The sequence below is a fragment of the Plectropomus leopardus genome, chromosome 20 (assembly GCF_026936395.1).
Source record: "Plectropomus leopardus strain MGB_pleo_1.0 chromosome 20, ASM2693639v1, whole genome shotgun sequence".
Classification (NCBI taxonomy): Eukaryota; Metazoa; Chordata; class Actinopteri; order Perciformes; family Serranidae; genus Plectropomus; species Plectropomus leopardus.
Window position 1 is genome coordinate 2,811,201 of NC_142195.1, and position 19,001 is coordinate 2,830,201.

Consider the following 19,001-nt stretch of genomic DNA (forward strand, 5'->3'; position numbering starts at 1 on the left):
GTCATGTTGTCAAGTCTCAACACAAACACACAAATACATATTTCATATTGTTGGACACCTTGCTGTTATTTTACATCTTATACTTGCTCCTGTAGGGAGTGATCTGGGAACCAGTATGTTTTTAAGATTCTTTAAAAAAAAAAAGAAAATTGTTGGAACAACTTTATTATTAAAGTGATAATTAAAGTAATTAACTTAAAACATGTTCATAAATAGGGTAATTAAATGACACTTTAGAATTTCTTTCAGATAATGTAGAAAATGCATTAACTTGTATAGGTTATCAACTTAAAAACTTTTTAAAAAAGTTTTTATCATATTTATGAACACATTTTTAAGTTGATTCATTATAAAAACAAGTTCTTTCCACATTATTTAGAAGGAATTATTATGTACTGTTACCACAACTGTAAACAAATGTTTTTAAGTTGATTACTAGTAAATGTTAAATTGGTCCAGCTATTTTTTCCTCATTATATAAAAGGAATTTTAAAGTGTTAGATGCTTAAATACCACTACTGTGTGTTTTTTACATTATTTAAAAGGAATTTTAACTTTAACTGAAAAAAAAACCATACACCAGATTAGAAAACAAATATTAGATGATGCGTAGTGACTTGCTTGTATTGAGGTGGTCAGTATCTCATATTTTTCACCTCATTAAACTCATAATTTTGATTAAAATGATAAGTTTGCGTCTCATAATTTAAGTTGGGTACCTATGTTTTTGATTATCTCATAAGATGATAACTTTCACCCCTCTATATTCTTATTTTTTATTTTGAAAATTAGCTTTTGTTAACCTCTGACTAACTTTTGAATAATGTTATGGTGCTTGCAGCATTTGGCCAAAACTTACAACACTTGAAGATTCTAGGTATCGTGTTCAGCAATAAGACAAATAAATTAAACGTGAGTTTAGTGACCGATTCTATTTGTGAGCATTTTGACCCATTTTATACCAGTAACCCTGAAAATATGAGTGGGCTGCAAAACTCACTCACTGCACGACTCTTCTAATGAAAACTGTTGAATACAGTATGCATATCTAATTATTTATTTGAAGTTTTATTTGCGATAACAAAGACACAGGAATGACGTGCATACCAAGGGGGTAGCTATATTACATCTAGAAAACCATAGTAGGGAGATTAGCTTTAGTTGTGCATGGACAAGATTTGAATGATATTATAGGGAAGCTGCTTTGTGGGGACAATTTTGGCCAAATAGTATTTGAGTTATTATTAACATTTGTAGTAGTTGTAATAATGTAAATTAACAAAAGGGCAGTCAGTAATATATAAATGTATATATACATACATACATGTACACACTGTATATGTATATATACATACATACATAGATACACATATATATAAATTAAAAAAAAAGTTTTTTGAGAAAATAAAAGAAAGAAAATAAACAAAAACAATATTATAAATAATATTTGGATGTATGAGGTGTGTCTGTGCCTGTGTGATTGTCTTTTCATTTGTGTGTCTGTCTCTAATGTGTGTATGTTTTGAATAGATGTGTTTGTGTGTGTGTGTGTGTGTGTGTGTGTGTGTGTGTGTGTGTGTGTGTATGTTTGTACCTATCTGTGTCTGTGTATATATGTGAATGTGTATGAATGCACAACTCAAGATCTTTTAGAAGTTTTGAAATATTTTTTATTAAATTGTTCAAATTGTTGAGCTGAGTGTTCCAGTGTGACGTGTTCTGTTTAAAGCAAAACCTGTATATAAAGATACTTTGTATTTTATTTATTATGATAATATATAGTAATATCATATTGTTATCAACAACAATAATAATGATCATAATAATAAGTCTTATTCTTATTCTGTTCTATTCTATTATACTATATGCCACTGTGAGATATTACAACAGTATATATTATAACAGTGATGGGGAGATAGAGGGATCAAACAAACAAACAAACAAAAACTTTTTTTTCCCCAAACGGTTGTTGCTTCTCTCTCCAAATAGAAAGTCTTAATCTCGGATTTTCCTTGACCGTCTTTGAAAGCAGCATGAAAGCACGAGCCAATCACCACGCGAAGCCGGCCTACCGTAAAGTGTAGCGGTGATGTTTGAGAGTGAGCAGCTGAAACCTCACATAGTGGAGCTTTTTGTCCGTTTTGTGAGCGTTTAAACCTATCGTTGACAAAGACAGCGACGGTAAGCATCGTGTTACCTTAGTATTCGGTGAAATGTGTAGGTTAAAGAGGAGAAAAATTGAAGCGAACAAAATTAATCGACCTAATTTCTCGGCAGCTAACCGGCCTGCTAACAGCTAGCAACACAGTGATGTAATGTCAAGTAACTGGTCAAGAAATAACCTAACTAACTTTTTCTATGAATGCCTTTGCGTTCAGTTTTTTTTGGATAGAAGCAGAACATTTCTTAAATTGTGTTGTCTTAAGTATCTGTATAAACCACTTGTCCTAAGGGCCACCTTAACTGAACCCCTAAAGTAAAGCAGCTTTATTAAATCCTATTCTATTTTGCGTGAAGAAATAAACTGACATTCATAACAAATATTGTGAATATCTAGGTTTCCCTCTTCACAGTGCAGAAAGACTGCATCTAATCAGCGGAATCCACTCGTTTGTATTACAGCACAGCTTTCATAATTGTTTTCTGACGCAAAGGTTTAATATTATTATTGCTAAAGGTACTGTATAGGTGTAAACATTTTAAACAACTTTTTTAAAGCAAGATATATCACTTGTGTAGCAAAAGAAAGTAGAAGAAATGTGCAAAAACTAGTTTTATAGGGAAACAATTACAGTCTTTACTTTAGCAACATAGTATATCATACTATAACAATGAGGACTTCAACTGCAAAATACCTAGTCTACTCCCATCTTTTGAATGTTTTTTTGTGATATGAAAATCATTTAATAACGGCCAGATCAAAACTGACCCCTAAGACAAGATTTGTACCTGCTGGCATGCAGCTTTCATGGAAATATAAACAACAGCAATGTTTCACTTTTTCGCATGTTGGACTCCTTATAGAAAAAGTCATTGAATTTCAAGTTGATAAAAGATCATTTAGTGGGTTTTCTGTGCTGTTAAACATAGTGGTGAGTCATTTTTTTTACTCCTAGGACAACCCCAGGGGTTAAAATAGTTTTCAGTTGGGAAAGAAAAGATATATTATGTTTGTATGATAAAAATTTAGCTGATGGTTGGGAAAAAAATTTTTTTGAATCTATTTATTTGGTATGAAAAGTTTTAAAATGTAAATGGACTGAAAAGAAACCAAAAATACAAGAATTTAATATAGAAATAGGACAATATATACAAACATTACACAGATTAAAAGATGGCAAAGCTGAAAAATCAGCAAAAAGATTTACAAATCCATTCTATTTTTATTTACCTTTTACACAGCGTCCTGACTTGTTCTTTAGGAGTTTTGTTTGTATATTAGTTGGATGTTAAGTAATGATTCATTTGTCTGCTTTGGCTCTTACAGTCTCCTTTTTCATGCTCTTTATGTGTTTTTGGTTCGCTCTGTGTTCCTTTGTAGTATTCGTGCTACGTCTGTGTTCTTCTGAAGTAACGGAGCATTTTGTGACTTTGTTTCTGTCAGTCATAATGTCAAAGCCCGCTCTGCTCGTCCTGTATGGGAGCCAGACCGGCACGGCTCAGGACACGGCCCAGAGGATCGCACGGCAGGCGCAGAGGAGGCAGCTGCAGGTTCAAGTGCTGCCTTTGGATGGCTACAACGTGGTGAGTGCAGTGTTAGCGAGGAGAGGAGATTATTATGTCCATTTACAGTTCCAGCAGCAGACTTCCCAGTACTTGTGTGAGATAATAATTTGGAGGTGTTACATCCTGAATAAATCACATAGGAACACTGTGCCCTTGTGTGTGTTTCCTCTCGTCCAACAGGCCAGCTTGATCTCAGAGCCTCTGGTTATATTTGTATGTGCCACCACCGGCCAGGGAGACCCTCCAGACAACATGAAGGTAAGAAAACAGACCGGTCATGTGTAACATAAAAAAGAAAGAAAAAATCATACCGTAAACAGTAGTAGATATTTTGTGTATGGCCTGCCTCCTTAATCCTTTGAAGCCTGAATTGATATTGATTTTTGTTGTTCTGTGTTCAGACACCTTTCACAAGCATATAAGCATTTGAAACTTGAGAGAATTGATGCGATTTTCTTCAAAAAAGGCAATCAGCAACTTGGTATAAAATGTCCTGCAATTTGCAAGAAACCATTCAAAGGTGGTGCGAAATTATATTTAAAAGAAAGAGAGAGAGAATTATTAGAAAATTACCGTACAACAAGGGGATAAAATGAAGTTTTTCTCTCTCTCTCTCTCTGTCTATATATATATATATATATATATATATATATATATAATTAAATAGATAGATAGATAGATACATGCATACATACATATATACATACATTCATATATACACGCACACACATGCAAAAGAAAATTTCTAGAGGAGGGTTACAATTTAAGGGAGAAATTAAATTTAAGAACTTTCAGGGTTTATTCAAGCAGGAAATGTTTTGTATCGGTCTGTTAAAACAATGACCAAACATAAAACACTTTAAAATAATTTATAAAAACTTGACTTTGATGTTTGACAATCACCAGCTGTTTACAGGGGTTACTGTTTATTTATTTGGTTACCTAATATTTATTTCCCTCTTAAAAGTTTGTACTTCTTGTCACTGCTTTTGAATATGTAAACCTCTTCATGTCTTTGACAATTTTGCTTTATGGTTTTCATTGTCTGTAAATACATATATATATATATATATATATATATATATATATATATATATATATATATATATATATATATAGTGTATTCCTGTTTTGTTATTTTTTTTAAACTTTTCTTTTATCTTTTGTTCCTATAACTTTTATACGCATATCTTGCTAATATTTTGGCCATTTCTCGGTAAGCTGCTCGTTGCTGTCTTTACATGTTTTTCAAATAAATCAAACCAACTTGCTCAGTTTTTAAGGGGTTAGCTGTTTCTGACTGATTATATTTGTCAAAATATATACAGATACAGTGAAATATGAAACCCCTATGAATTAGTATGTGGTTTTTTTTCTGTCTTTGTCTCCGTTTTTCCAAGAACTTCTGGAAGTTTGTCTTTAAGAAGTCTCTGCCTGTTGGCTCTCTGAGTCGTTTGGACTGTGCCGTGCTGGGCCTGGGGGATTCCTCTTATCCCAAGTAAGTCCTTTTCAGGACAGTACACATTGACAGTGACTCATGGTCTTAATAAAAGCACTAAAAATAATAAACCACTTTTACCCATAGGTTCAATTTTGTGGCTAAGAAGCTTCATAAGCGCCTTCAGCAGCTTGGGGCCAGTATGCTGTTGCCTGTCGGGCTGGCAGATGATCAACATGACCTCGGGTGTGTTTCACATAACTTTTTTTACTGATGGAAATGTCCATTATCCAGAAGTGATTAATTTATCGGCAAAATAGAGTGAGGCTCGAAACTTGTGGGAGAAAGATGGAAATGAGTAACAACAAATGTTCCTAGCTGGAATAGAACCGTAGATGTTGTGTTTGCTCACTTTAAAATGTACTTAAACCAGGTCGGATGCTGCGATTGACCCGTGGCTCACATCATTTTGGCAGAAAGTGTTGGCTCTGTACCCGTCTCTGGCTGATGTGATCCCCCTGAGGGAGGATGAGCCGTGAGTACTCTCCTGATATCACACAGTATCTCCTTCTGCTGTTGCATTTCTGACTGACAGTTTGTGATTCTTCAAAAGCACAAAGTATTATTACCTTGTGATTAGGATTATCTTAATCAGTCAGGTTAGTCATTATTCTTTGATTCACTATATTGATGTATCTATCTCTGCTTTATATGGATAAGATGAGAAGGATTTGATTGATTGATTGATTTAAATGTATTTAGTTATTTTTATTTAATATTTAATTATTTTCTTAATCATTCATCTTCATTTCGTACTTATTTCTGTAATTTTTAATTAATTAGCTATTTTTTAAATTTATTTATTTTTATATATCTGGTTTCTTCATCATTCATCTTTTCATTGTACTTATTTCTGTATTTTTATTTCATTTACTTTTTAAATTAATTATTATCATTCTTCTTTTTTTTTGTACTTATTTCTGTATTTGTTCAAATTAATCAATCAGTTACTTTATCTGTTTTTATTTATTTATTTATTTATTTATTAGGGTGCAGTGAAAGGTTAACTCTCCTTCTGAAGTCTCAATACCTGCAAATTTTTTAAAACATATGTAACATATGGATGAGATGTGGCTATGTATATATAGTTTATTATTAAACTCTGCACAAAACTGAATTAAAAGAAATCTAAAAAAAAAGTGTAGGATTTGTGTTTAATTCAAGTCAGTAAGATTTTTTGCTTGCCTCTTGCGACAGGCTCCCTCCGGCTTTTACTGTCCACTTCCTGGATGAAGTGAAAGAGAAGACAGATGACAGGCTGAGGATTCCCACGGAGCAGACCGTCCCCTCCCCGTCCCATCCATTTCCTGCCAGACTCGTGTCCAACGTGAGAGTAACGGACCCGTCACACTTCCAGGACGTGAGGCACATCGAGTTTGATATCACTGGATCCAACATCAAGTAAGCCACCCTGAGACCTTTTCTGACACGCACCTCTTTACATGAATCTGACTACAACCAAACATGTCAGTGTCATGCCCCAATAAGCACCCTGCTCACTTTCATGTCAAAGTCATGAAGGCATCCTAAATTAAGGTTCACGTTAAAGTCTTGTCAGTCAGTGCTTGTGCTTTGTTGGATATTATAAAACAGGTACAATGCTTACAATGCTCACTAATTAAGTCTAGCAGCAAAATCCTAAAGGCCAGATCCACAAAGAATGGATTGCGCCCACTAACAGCACCATGATTTGTGTAGAATTAGCACCAGCAATCAAGCCCTGTTTTAGCACCATATCCACAAAAGAATTTTCACTAATTTGTCAATGCTAGCACCAACTTTACTCCATATTTTAGAACACGGATTGGTTCATAATAAAAACATTTTGCAGGAAGTGTCAGTTAGGTTTATTGCCCACAGCTGGTTGTGTGTTGCAGCTGCCGCATCTCACTGCAGCTGACACAATACATGAGTCTTCAAAATTAGGCATAGGTCGTGTGCTTTTACGCACGGTGCTGCCGTTGCTTCACTAAGGTGATCAGTCAGGGTTTGATGGTAATTATTGTTCTGTATTTTGCTCCACATCCACACAGGTCGGCTGTTACATACAGACTGAGGTTTATACTGTGACATTGTTTGTAATACAGCAGCTCTTATGAATGAATCCTGAGCTCCATCACAACTATTTCATTTCCAAACCTGATATAAGTTCACAACCCACCTGACCCCCCTCTGACTGTAGATTTGGCCCATAATGTCACTCAATTCAATATCATTCAAAGCTCACAAGCTTTGAAGAGAGAGAAACTGCACCTATTGAATACACGGGTCTCCATGGTGTTAAAAAGCACTGCTGTAACTGTCTGCAGCAATTAGCGCTGGTCTTTGAAGTCAAGTCAATTTTATTTATAAAGTCCATTATCACAAAACACAGTTTAAGGCTTATTTGCATTGGAAGGGAACAATTTTGTGCCAAATTTTAGATTATTCTTAAATTGACCAATATGCACAGACAGACCCAGGGCGCTGTCTGCTTGGCCGTGCAGTTTGCGTGCATTTCACACTTTGTACATGCTCTGTGGATTGCACGCCATCTTTTTCTCTCATTTGCGGTTTAGCGGAGGCAAAAGCAGCGCAGTCGTTTTGTGGAAATCTATTACTCCTTTTGAATTCAGAATGTAAGTGGTGAGTATTCATGGACTTTCTTGCTGTGCAGGTTTGCTGCTGGTGACGTGGTGATGATGCGCCCACGCAACTCAGCAGAAGACGTGCAACAATTCTGTCAGCTGCTGAGACTGGATCCAGAGGCCAGGTTCACCCTCAGAGCCACAGACAACACTGCAGGTGTGTGTGTGTGTGTGTGTGTGTGTGTGTGTGTGTGTGTGTGTGTGTGTGTGTGTGTGTGTGTGTGTGTGTGTGTGTGTGTGTGTGTGCGTGTGTGTGTGTTTTCACTGTGTGCATTGCCAATACATTTCAGTTCATAGCAAAGAAATCGAGTAAGTTAAAAAACCCATAAACAAATAAGCCTACAACTGACCTAAGATGTAACTGTATATACCAATTCCACACATGTAATAGAGTGGTGAAATATTGAGTCTTAAAACACAGAAGTCCATTAGCATGTTTGCATGTCCGGTTAGCTTCTCCTCTGACCTCTGGCATCAACAAGGCATTTTCACTCAGAGAACTGCCGCTCACTGGATATTTACTCTTTTTCGGACCATTCTCTGTAAACCTTTGAGATCGTTGTGTGTGAAAATCCCAGCAGATCAGCAGCTACTGAGATACTCTGTGAATGTGGCATGTTTGTTGGTGTCATGCGGGCTGGTCAGTCACTTAAATCACCTTTCTTCCCCATTCTGATGCTCAGTTTGACCTTCAGCACATTGTCTTGACCATGTCTGAATTCCTAAATGTATTGAGTTGCTGCCATGTGATTGGCCATTAGATTAGATTAGATATTTGCTTATTTTTTGATGAGCAGTTGAACAGGTGAATCTAATAAAAGGGCCAGTGAGCATAATTATTGATAGAAATTTATGAAGAACCACTAAATTGTGAAATTTATAAAGAAATGATAAAAATGAAATTTTATTATTATTTCATCATTGATTTTTTTTTTAAATTCAGAATGCACTGCGTATCATTTTATATACTGATATATATTAATGTTATTTCTTACCTGGCCCTTGCCTCTTCACATTTTGAAAAGTGGCACCTCAACTTTGTCCTCTAAGTTCCAGCCAGGCTTCCTCAGCCCTGCACTGTGCGCTACCTGGTGGAGAGTTACCTGGACATCGCCGCCGTGCCTCGCCGCTCCTTCTTTGAGCTGCTGTCTACCTTTGCCACCAACGAGCTGGAGAAGGAGAAGCTGATGGAGTTCAGCTCAGCAGTGGGCCAGGACGAGCTGCACAGCTACTGCAGCCGGCCCCGACGCACCGCGCTGGAGGTGACGTTTATTTACAGTATCTCTTAAATGATTTTTATGGGTGTTGCTTGCAGCACATTGATTTCAGTCGGATCATTGCTGTGTGCCTCAGGAAGCAGACCTGTTCAGATCCTTCACACAGAAGCTTTACACTCATAAACATGACCTCTGACCTGCTTGCTGAGCGTGCTGTGCTCTCGTTGCTGCAGGTCCTGGCAGATTTCCCTCACACTACAGCAGAACTCAAAGCAGACTATCTCCTGGATCTGTTCCCTGAGATCCAGCCTCGCTCATTCTCCATCGCCTCCTCTCTGCAGGTAGCCCCTTTTTCATGAAAACTTTTGAACTACTGTTAAGGAATGTGCTGTGTTTCTTTCCTTTTGAAAAGCTCTAAATGAATTTCATTGAGAAGTAGATGGAAAAATCATAGTCAGTCTTGACTTATTCTTTTTTAATCTTGACTTATATTTTTATAAACTTGCTTTTCATGTGATGTCTTCTTTTCTTTTTTAAAAAAAAATGTATTTTACCTTTTTAATTTAGATTTTATTTGTTTTATTTCCTTTTATGTGTGGTTTTATTGCTTCTTTTGTTGTTTTTGGTCTATTTCTATGCATTATATATACTATCTTTTTACGTCTTGCATATTTCAGTAGCTGTCCTCTGGTTTTCATTTGATCCTGACTCTACCCTAATTTCATCTTGCTTGTGTTCAGTAGGACGGTTCAACTTTTCGTTGTTTTATCACTGCCTACGTATCCCATTTCTCCTTTGCTCTGTTTTTAAAGGTGCCATATAAAACGAGCAATTATTTTTTTTATTATTATTATTATTATTATTATTATTATTATTATTATACAAAATCCTTCTTTCCACACAGGCTCACCCAGACAGGATTCAGATCCTGGTAGCTGTGGTTCGTTACAAAACCAAGCTGTATAAACCCCGAAGAGGCCTCTGTTCCACCTGGTTAGCCTCCCTGGACCCTGCACAAGGTCTCTTACCACACTGAACAAGTGCTCAGATCACAGACACACAGATGACTTCATTCTGATTGGCTGGATGTTGTGTCATAATTTCCAACATACTTGCATTGTGTTTCTTTTGTCTGTTAGCAGACATGCCGCCACTCTGCTGCTCTCTTCAAAACGCAAATACTAAAGGCAATACACACTTATTTACTGCTCACACAATGAATTACTGCCTTTAATTTATTTACTACACACAGTCGTTCACTGCACACGATAAGTTATTTACTCAGTCAGTCAGTTACTTACTTACTCACTCACTTGTTTACTGCAATCACACTTTTTTTTTTACTGCACACACATATGTTTTGCACTTATTTGCTTAATTATTATTTACATACATATATTTACTGCACTCACTCACCTTGTAACACAACTAGAACAAGTACCTCCTGATGCAAACAGATGTTGATTATCTGTTGCAATACATAATAAAGGTTATGTGACGGGTGTTATTTTGTTCTGTATTGACGGTGTTGCAGGGGATGTGTATGTGCCTCTGTGGGTGAAGAAGGGAACTATGAAGTTCCCTAAAGAGAAGGACACCCCTGTGATCATGGTTGGACCTGGAACAGGACTGGCACCCTTCAGGTCAGCTCTACAAGAGAGGATTGCTGAGGGAAAACACGGTGAGATCTCTGCCTCTCTGACTTTGTCTCTCTGATGTGACACTTTACTGACATGATACCCCACCTCCTGTTTTTCTGCTGTTCAGCCAATGTCCTGTTCTTTGGCTGTCGCTCTGAGACCAAAGACTTCTACTTCAGGTCAGAGTGGGAGGAGATGATGAAGGCGGGACAGCTGAGCCTCTTCACTGCCTTCTCACGAGACCAGGTCAGACACACTCAGCACACACCAAAATCATCACAGGACAGGAAAATTAACTTAGTGGGGCGGCAAAGCTAACTTATGGTTCATTTTGTAGTAAAAGCACCAAAATTTGGTACAAATATAGCTTTATTCATTTTGAAGAAATCTGTATATCGAGCTACTGCAGACTGGCGTTCTCATGAACATGGCAGCCATTTTGGAAAATGGCTGCCTGCAGTTACTGGTATATAGCACTTTAGCCACACCCAAGCTGCTGTGTCAATGTTTTCAACACCAGAAATATTAATCACATACAAATCAAAGTGAAAATATGTTGTATTACAATGTAAGGCAATAATAAATGAAAGAAAATGCAGCATTAAGAAAATGTCAGCATTCTACATAATTATCTCTATGTTACTTTAAATGACAGTAGTAATAATAATAATAAACACTTCTGACAGAAATGGAGCTGTAACTGTAGCTCTACTAAACTGTGCATGTAAATGTACTGTCCGTCCACTGGGAGACACTAAAGTCTGATATTATCAAATTCAACATAGTGACTTCAAAGAGCTGTTTCATTATCACTGTTTAATGTCTCCATGTATTAAAATAAAGGCTGCAATTCAGATTTTCCTCTTTCTTGAAATTATCAGAAAAATAGTCAATAATATATTATTTTCTCGTGTGTGTGTATGCACATATGTGTATTCTTCGCGTATATCTTGATACATTCTTTTTTTCTCTAAGACATAGTCAATTTGTATGACATTCTATAATATGTATAATGTACAGTATGTATTCATTGTTGTTGTTCAATACATTATTCCTTTTTTTGTAATGTCCCCATTCCCTGTCTTTAGTCAGCTTTGTACACTCTGAGTGAATACATTAGCTGTTTAAATTGCCAAAAATTGCCTTCTACTGAGGAGAAAAAAAGTACTGGGATTTAAATAACAAAAAAAGATAACAAGAAAATTCAACATTCGAATAACTGAGCATTCACATGCTTAAGAATTAAATTATAATAATAGTGTTGTTAAATGATTTTAAAAAAATCATCTAGTGTCAACTATGTTTTTAAAAAAGTGTTTTCAGCTTTTCCTATAATATCCAGGATTCACTGTGAATACTGCAACCCCACTCCTCCAGCCTTCTCCCCCACTGCTCTGACTTTACTTTGCTAAATAGCCTGTGTGTGTGTGTGTGTGTGTGTGTGTGTGTGTGCGCGTGTGCGTGTGCGTGTGTGTGTGTGTCTTTCTTTTAATAATAATAGTGAAACAGAGTGTTTGTGTATTTCAGGAGGAGAAGGTGTACGTGCAGCACCGTGTGAGGGAGAATGCTGAGCTCCTGTGGGACCTGATCGCCAATAGAGGCGCCTGCTTTTACATCGCTGGGTGAGTCACCAAAACTTCTGATTTGTATATATCTGGGTATTTAGGATAGTTACACAGCTTTTTAAAATGTGTATGAAAACAGTAAATACTAATATAAGCACTGATTATTCCTCATGTTTATGCTGATCTCTTAAAAAAAATGTCTCACACTGTGTCCTAACTGGACACGAGCATCCCATATCTCCTCGCATGGCATAATTTTTGGCAAGATTGTGTATTTTTGTTTAATCTTGAAATTTCCAGCTCAGCTCAGCCATTAAAGCATTAAACACGTATTCTATTATTTCTGGGTGTCATTCTGGGCTTTTGCCTTGTAATTTGTAATTTTATTTTTCGTTTTAATTCGTTTTTTGTCTTTTTTGGGGGGTTTTTCATCTAAAAATATAGTGGCATCATTTATGATTAGGTCTGATGTTGGTTTAAAAAATAAGCTTAATGTGTGGCTGACATCTCAAAATCTCATAGTGTGCAGGAGGCTTTAGACGTCCTGAGCATTCACACAGACCTAGTGCTGATTCTGCAGGGACACCAGGCCTCTTGGGCTCACAAGAGTAGGACTTATTTAGCTGGGGTTTTCATTTTGTCCCACAGGCTCACAGGGACAAAAATAAATCATTTTTTACGTTTAATGCTGGCATGTAGCTGAACTTATCTAGCTGTGAATACACAGTGCTGAGCTTGTGTCCTCTCTCCTCTGCAGTAACGCCAAAGAGATGCCCGCCAGTGTGTGTGACGCCCTGAAGGAGGTGTTTCAGCAGGAGGGAGGCGTGTCCGCAGAGGACGCCGAGCAGATGTTGACCAACATGGAGAGGACGGGTCAGTTCCAGAGTGAGACCTGGTCCTGATCACATGACCCCAGCCAACTGCCTCTCACTGTCAACATGAAGCTGCAGCTGCTGCCATGGTGACTGCATGAAACAGCTGTGGAATCAAAGTGGATTCATCCATCAGTCAACATATTCAAGCACGGACGATCGTTTCTGACATTTTTTAACAGGGCGAGTGACAAAATAACCTCAGCTCACTTACTGGCTTTTTGGAGCTTTCGACAACATCTCAGTCTTTATTTAGCTTGTGGATCTGGCTCAGGTGACGTCATGTGACCGTAGTTCCATTCTCAGGTCAACAGGTGATTGTATAAAGGTGCTGTAGTTAACATCAAATCCTCTAAGGCTGCATTCAGTTCGTAGACTGTTTTTTTATTTTTTATTTATTTAACCTTTATTTAACCAGGAAGATCCCATTAAGATTAAAAACAAGACAGGAAAAAGATAGGCACGGGCAGCAAGAACAAAACACAGTTACAAAATACATAGATAAAACACAAACAAATAAAGAAAAAGTATTGAATTTACAAGCAGATTATGAAAAACAAGTACATGTAGTGGAGTTCGCCTCATGTATTCTCAGTTTGGATTTAAAGGCACTCAAAGAAATTAACAGTGTTAGTTTCCAGTCATTCTGCAACATATTCCATGCTAAAGGTGCAGAGTAGACAAAAGCCTTTTTACCCAGTTCAGTACGGGCATATGGAACAGAAAGCAACACGTAGTCTTGAGAATGGAAGGACTAAGGACCAGCACCTCTCTGCAATCAAGGAACAAATGTAGGAAGGCAGTATTGAAGACAAGTTTCAGCTGAAGTTTACAATTTGCATAAAACATCCCTAAAGAATGTCCAAGCTAACTCTACATCGGGGATAAGACCTATTTTTTCCAATCAAAATTAGACAAATCATGATGATAGGCTTGCTCATTAAAAATTTTAAGGTTCCTCTTATAAATGATACAAGACTTTGATTTGGGCATCTTAGTGTTTCTAATAGCAGTGACGATACAGTAGTCGCTTAAGTCATTGCAGAACACTCCCAAAGAGGAGAATTTATGAGGATCATGCGTCAAAATTAAATCAATCAAGTTGGACTTCTCAGGGCTTTTAAGATTTGGCCGAGTGGGTGAATTGACCAACTGGGTGAAATTAATAGAATCACAAAAAGATTTAAAATCATCAGAAACTGGTTTAAGCCAATCCCAATTCAAATCACCAGCTAAAACAAGTTCACTAATTCAGTCTGGACAAAAGATGCTTCAAAGATTGTAATGTTTCCTTGGAGGCAGATGGAGGCCTGTAACACCCAACAACAGTTATACAAAGGCCCTGAATGATTTCCACATTCAAAGCCAAAAATTCCAGTTGTTTGCAGATGGATTCAGACAGAACTATGCAAGCATTAAATTTTGATTTGATATAGATAGCAACATTGCCACCTTTCTTTGGCCAGTTTGAAAAAGAAATAGATTTGGACAGCCAAGTTTCTGAAATAACAACAATATCTGCATCTGTTGATTTAACCCAAATCCATCTTGATTCACAAGCTGCGCACATTAAGATGAACAATTTTAAGACCAGACAAAGATTTAAAATCAGACGGTGTCTGGGTACACTGCAGCTCAGGGCCAGGGTCAGGTAGCACATTACCAGATAAAAGTAATAATAAGACAACAATCTCTGCTTAGTAACATTACATGCTGAAACAAGCAGGATCTCTCACGGGACTTGAGGTATTTATGCAGGGCTAAAAAGCTTTGAAGTCAGGGTAAATCTCTGTGCAGGTCAGATGATAAGTTCATGTCCTGTGCCAAATAGAGTGGTGGCTGTACAGCAGTCATAGTGCAAGTGCATCTGTGAGAAATATCCAGCAGGCTGAACACACTGTCAGATCTACTCACCCAGGAATGATCACTTGCTCCCAAGTCCCACACAGTCGATAAACAAAGTAAAGTCAATAGAAATGCCACAACTCCACAACTCTCAACACTTAAAGAGAAGTAGATCTCTGCAAACTGCACAGGCGTGAGAAAGGAAAAAGGCTCCAGCAGACAGCACAGGCCTCAGGCTTCAGTATGGTGTAGATGGTTTCAGCTCACAGCTCAAGAGAATGTAGCTGACTTGCTGCTGCAGTTCCAGGCTAGAAGCACGCCACGGTGCAGCAGGAGATGGGACTCTATTGCTGGAACACTTCTAGCTTGAAAGCAAACCACACTGCAGCAGTTCCCTGAATTCCTGGAATTAGCTTTAGCCAGAGGACAGGCCACAGTCTCAAAAAAAAACTTTCAAAATGCTGAAAGTAAATTCATAAAAATTTTGAATTTTAAATTTAAACCGTTTTTCAAGAGTGAGAAAAGGCACTAAGGTTAGTTAAAAATAATTACGACAGACACTGAGACAGACAGACAGTGCGCACACAGTGGACATGCTGCCATCTTGGTTCTCTTTGCCTGCTCTCCGTTCTCTGTGCCAATAATGAAGGTAGCTATTGTGATGTCCCTCATTGGTTAATTCAGCTGTGCAGAAAAAAAGAGCAGAAAAAATATTTTATTAAATAGGGAGAAAGACCCAAAGCTTCATTCAGCTTCATCCACCTAGGACTAGTTACAACTCAATATTTTGCCTTATCTACCTGACCTATAGTCAGTAATATTAGATGTAGTTACGTTTCTCTCTTTATCTGCCCACTCCAGCAAGCCTCCTCCTTCTAATAACAGCTCAAACGTTATTGACTGTTTGCCGTGCTTTTGAAAGGTGTTTCTTCTCAAACTTTTCAAATCTGCCTCTTTATGCCAGCAAAGCTCAGTCTGCATCTCCTCACGTGAATGTAGAATATTTACTCGCCTGAGCCACTCGGGCTACAAGCGGCATCTTCACGATATCAGAACATCATCAGCTGTTTTATTTCATGATAAAACACTTTAGATATTCATGTGACCTGCTGAAACATAGCGTGAAGGAGCACAAGTCGAGGATTTAACCTTTTGAAACCTGAGCAGTTTAGTATGATTTCTTTCAAAAGAGCGATGCCTCATGTAGAGAGGCTACGTCCTCACTGCAGTCCTTTGCTGCACGTCATCCCCTCCCTCTCCCCTTTCACACTCAAGCTTTCATATATAATAAAGGCTAAAAGCCCCCCAAAATAGTCCTAAAAAAAAGATATAAATAAATAATTGAATAAATAAATAAAATAGATATGGCCCAAAAATGTGCAAAACAAACAAGAAAATTATCGAAAAGTGCTGAAAATATAAATATGTATTTATTTATTTAATATATTTGATTGGATATTTTCTGTAACATCATTTTAATCTTTTTTTTGATTATAGTTTTTCTTGGAAATTTTCTTGTCACCCTTTACTAATTTCTTGTAATAAGTAGGCCATTTCATGCCAACTTAGTCATTGCCTTTCTCCACCATGTTTTCAAGAGAAATCAAGTTGAGTGACAAAGTTGAGTTTCATTGCTTATAAATTCAACTTTTCATTTGTTAAAGGAAGATTTTGTTCTGTCAGAAGTTGCAGTCTTAAGTATAAAGCCAATAATCACCTCTTTTCAACGGCTGCAAATGAAATGACGGCGGGTGCAGTTCCAGAGGCCTTTGCCATTTGTATTGCTATTAATGATGCTGCACTCTGTTGTGAGTGTTGTTATTGACCCTGAAATTCATCTGAGCCTTGTAAGGTCCATTAATGTGTCCATAGGGCGTCTCTAAAAGCCAGCAGAGACAGTGAGTGAGACCGTTTTCCATTTCCATTTTCAGCAACAAAGCAGCGCTAATAACTTGCAAATATGCAAGTGGATGTGAGAAGTTTCTAAGCAGCAGGTAGGAAGTCGTTTGACTGTAAAGGTTTGAGCTTATAGTCCAGTAACATTTACAGGGTGTCATTTTAAGGCCAGTCTGATGGAGCAGGACGCGACACAACGCCTCACATTCTTCTTCGATTATTTTTACTCTGTATTTTTGACACTCACTGAGCGCAGTCTGCATGTATGACACACTAAGACTGCATAGCAGAACATGAACATGCCAAATGTTTTAAAAAAAAAACACTGTGAACTGAAGTGAAGCACTGGTAGGTGAATCCCAACTTGTAAATTTGACTTGCTGACAGACGGTATGATGGACCAATGGTGCAGCAGCACACAGTGTGAAATATTGTGACTGAATATGCCATAATAAACCAGTTTAATCTGAAAACTACACGAGGCTGCCGTACCTGTTCACCATTTGTTTTTAGGCCTTTTTGTTTTGGTTGAAGCTCAAAATGGTCAATAATGGGATTGGGATCAATTTATAATTCATAAAAAAATCAAAATTTGAAGTAGCTGTCAGCCTGAGACTTCTGTTGACTTGACAAGATCTTTCTGATGTTTTTAAAAGAATTATTTCCAGAATGATTATGAACAATGTATTATTGTTTGACTTTTTTTTTTTAAATTTTGGATGACATACTATGTTGTGTCGTCATTTTCATGAAAATGTCATACTATAGTATGACTTTTATATGCATTTTTGGACAATAACATGACATGCATTTTCAAACGACTTACTATAGTATGACATATTTATGCAGTTTTGGACAACATACTACAAGCTGACTTTTTTATGTTATTTTGGACGACATGCTATAGTAAGATATTTTTTGACAACATACTATAATATAATATTTTTTATGTAATTCTGGATGAAATACAATAGTATGACATTTTAATGCAATTCTGGACAATGTGCTATAGTATGACATTTTCATGCATTTTCGGACAACATACTAAAGTATGACATTTTATGCCATTTTGGACCACATGCTATAGCATGACTTTTTTATGTTAATTTTAATGACATACTATAGTATGATATTTTTATGTAATTTTGGACAACACAATAGTATGACAGACATGCATTTTCAGACGACATATTGTAGTATGATTTTTTTTAATTATTTTTCGACAACATACTATAGTGTTTTGTTTTTTTTTAATTATTTTTATGTAATTATAGACAACATACTATAGTATGACATTATTATGCAATTTTGGACGATACTATAGTATGAGTTTTTTAAGCTTTTTTGGATGCGATACTACAGTATGACATTTTTTGGGAATTTTGTGTGACATACTACAGTATGACATTTTTATGAAATTTTGGACAACACACTGTAGTATGACTTTTATATGCATTTTTGGGCGATAGTATGACAGTTTTATGCATTTTTGGATGACTTACTACAGAGTGACAAATTTTATGCTATTTTGGACAACATACTTTAGTATAACTTTTTTTATGCTATTAGTGACTTAGTGACTTTTATAAAACATGTCAGCACTCTCTAATGAACAAAGTATGTTATTACATCACAGTTTCTAAATTACCTCAGATTTTACTTTGACATTTACCAATATTCCTTGATTTCGACAGACGCATCTGCCGATATTGGTTTTACCTGTTTCGGGACAACTTCACCTGATTTATTGGCCTAAACGATATATCACTCAACTTTACGTGCCTCAATTTGTTCTGCAATATCACAATCAGTGTCTAAACTGTATGAATCTACAGCAAAATGATATTTGATGGCGTAAATAAAATAAAATATCGGCTGATATATCTGTCTGCTCTGCTGATATTAAGGTTCATATGGTTTTGAAACGGAAAATTCAGTATCAGCTAAGACGTCTGTCGAAAACTCGACTGATATTTGGGTCAGGCCAGTAAATGAGGCGATATTTTCTTTGAACAGATAAATCAATATCAGAAGAGACATCTGGCATTTTTCTGATGAAGTTTGTTGCTTCTTATTGACAAAGTTATATATATTTTAAGATGATTTTTTTCACAC

At 36.7% G+C, this 19,001-nt stretch overlaps 1 protein-coding gene across 3 annotated transcripts; it reads left to right on the forward strand.

The window, feature by feature from the left end:
* The first annotated feature begins 2,056 nt into the window (after positions 1-2,056).
* Positions 2,057-17,364, forward strand: ndor1 (NADPH dependent diflavin oxidoreductase 1). Of its 3 annotated transcripts, none has more exons than XM_088071236.1 (16): positions 2,057-2,181; positions 3,605-3,744; positions 3,907-3,984; positions 5,127-5,224; positions 5,312-5,410; positions 5,598-5,699; positions 6,422-6,625; positions 7,881-8,008; positions 8,902-9,113; positions 9,302-9,409; positions 9,973-10,087; positions 10,208-10,255; positions 10,603-10,749; positions 10,836-10,954; positions 12,236-12,330; positions 13,031-17,364. In XM_088071236.1, exons 2-16 carry the CDS (start codon positions 3,610-3,612, stop codon positions 13,173-13,175), a joined length of 1,833 nt encoding a protein of 610 aa, XP_087927362.1. In that variant the 5' UTR covers positions 2,057-2,181; positions 3,605-3,609; the 3' UTR covers positions 13,176-17,364. The 3 variants fall into 3 exon arrangements, with proteins under 3 accessions (XP_087927362.1, XP_087927363.1, XP_042365540.2); XM_088071237.1 differs by having other exon boundaries at positions 10,211-10,255; XM_042509606.2 differs by lacking the exon at positions 10,208-10,255.
* The last annotated feature ends 1,637 nt before the right edge of the window (positions 17,365-19,001 follow it).

What these genes read in the sequence shown, in the direction of transcription:
- ndor1 (XM_088071236.1), top strand. Translation starts at nt 3,610, where the DNA reads ATGTCAAAGCCCGCTCTGCTCGTCCTGTATGGGAGCCAGACCGGCACG. An exon ending in CTTTGGATGGCTACAACGTG is followed by an intron (nt 3,745 to 3,906) that starts GTGAGTGCAGTG and finishes CTCGTCCAACAG; the next exon opens with GCCAGCTTGATCTCAGAGCC. An exon ending in AGCCACAGACAACACTGCAG is followed by an intron (nt 8,009 to 8,901) that starts GTGTGTGTGTGT and finishes TTGTCCTCTAAG; the next exon opens with TTCCAGCCAGGCTTCCTCAG.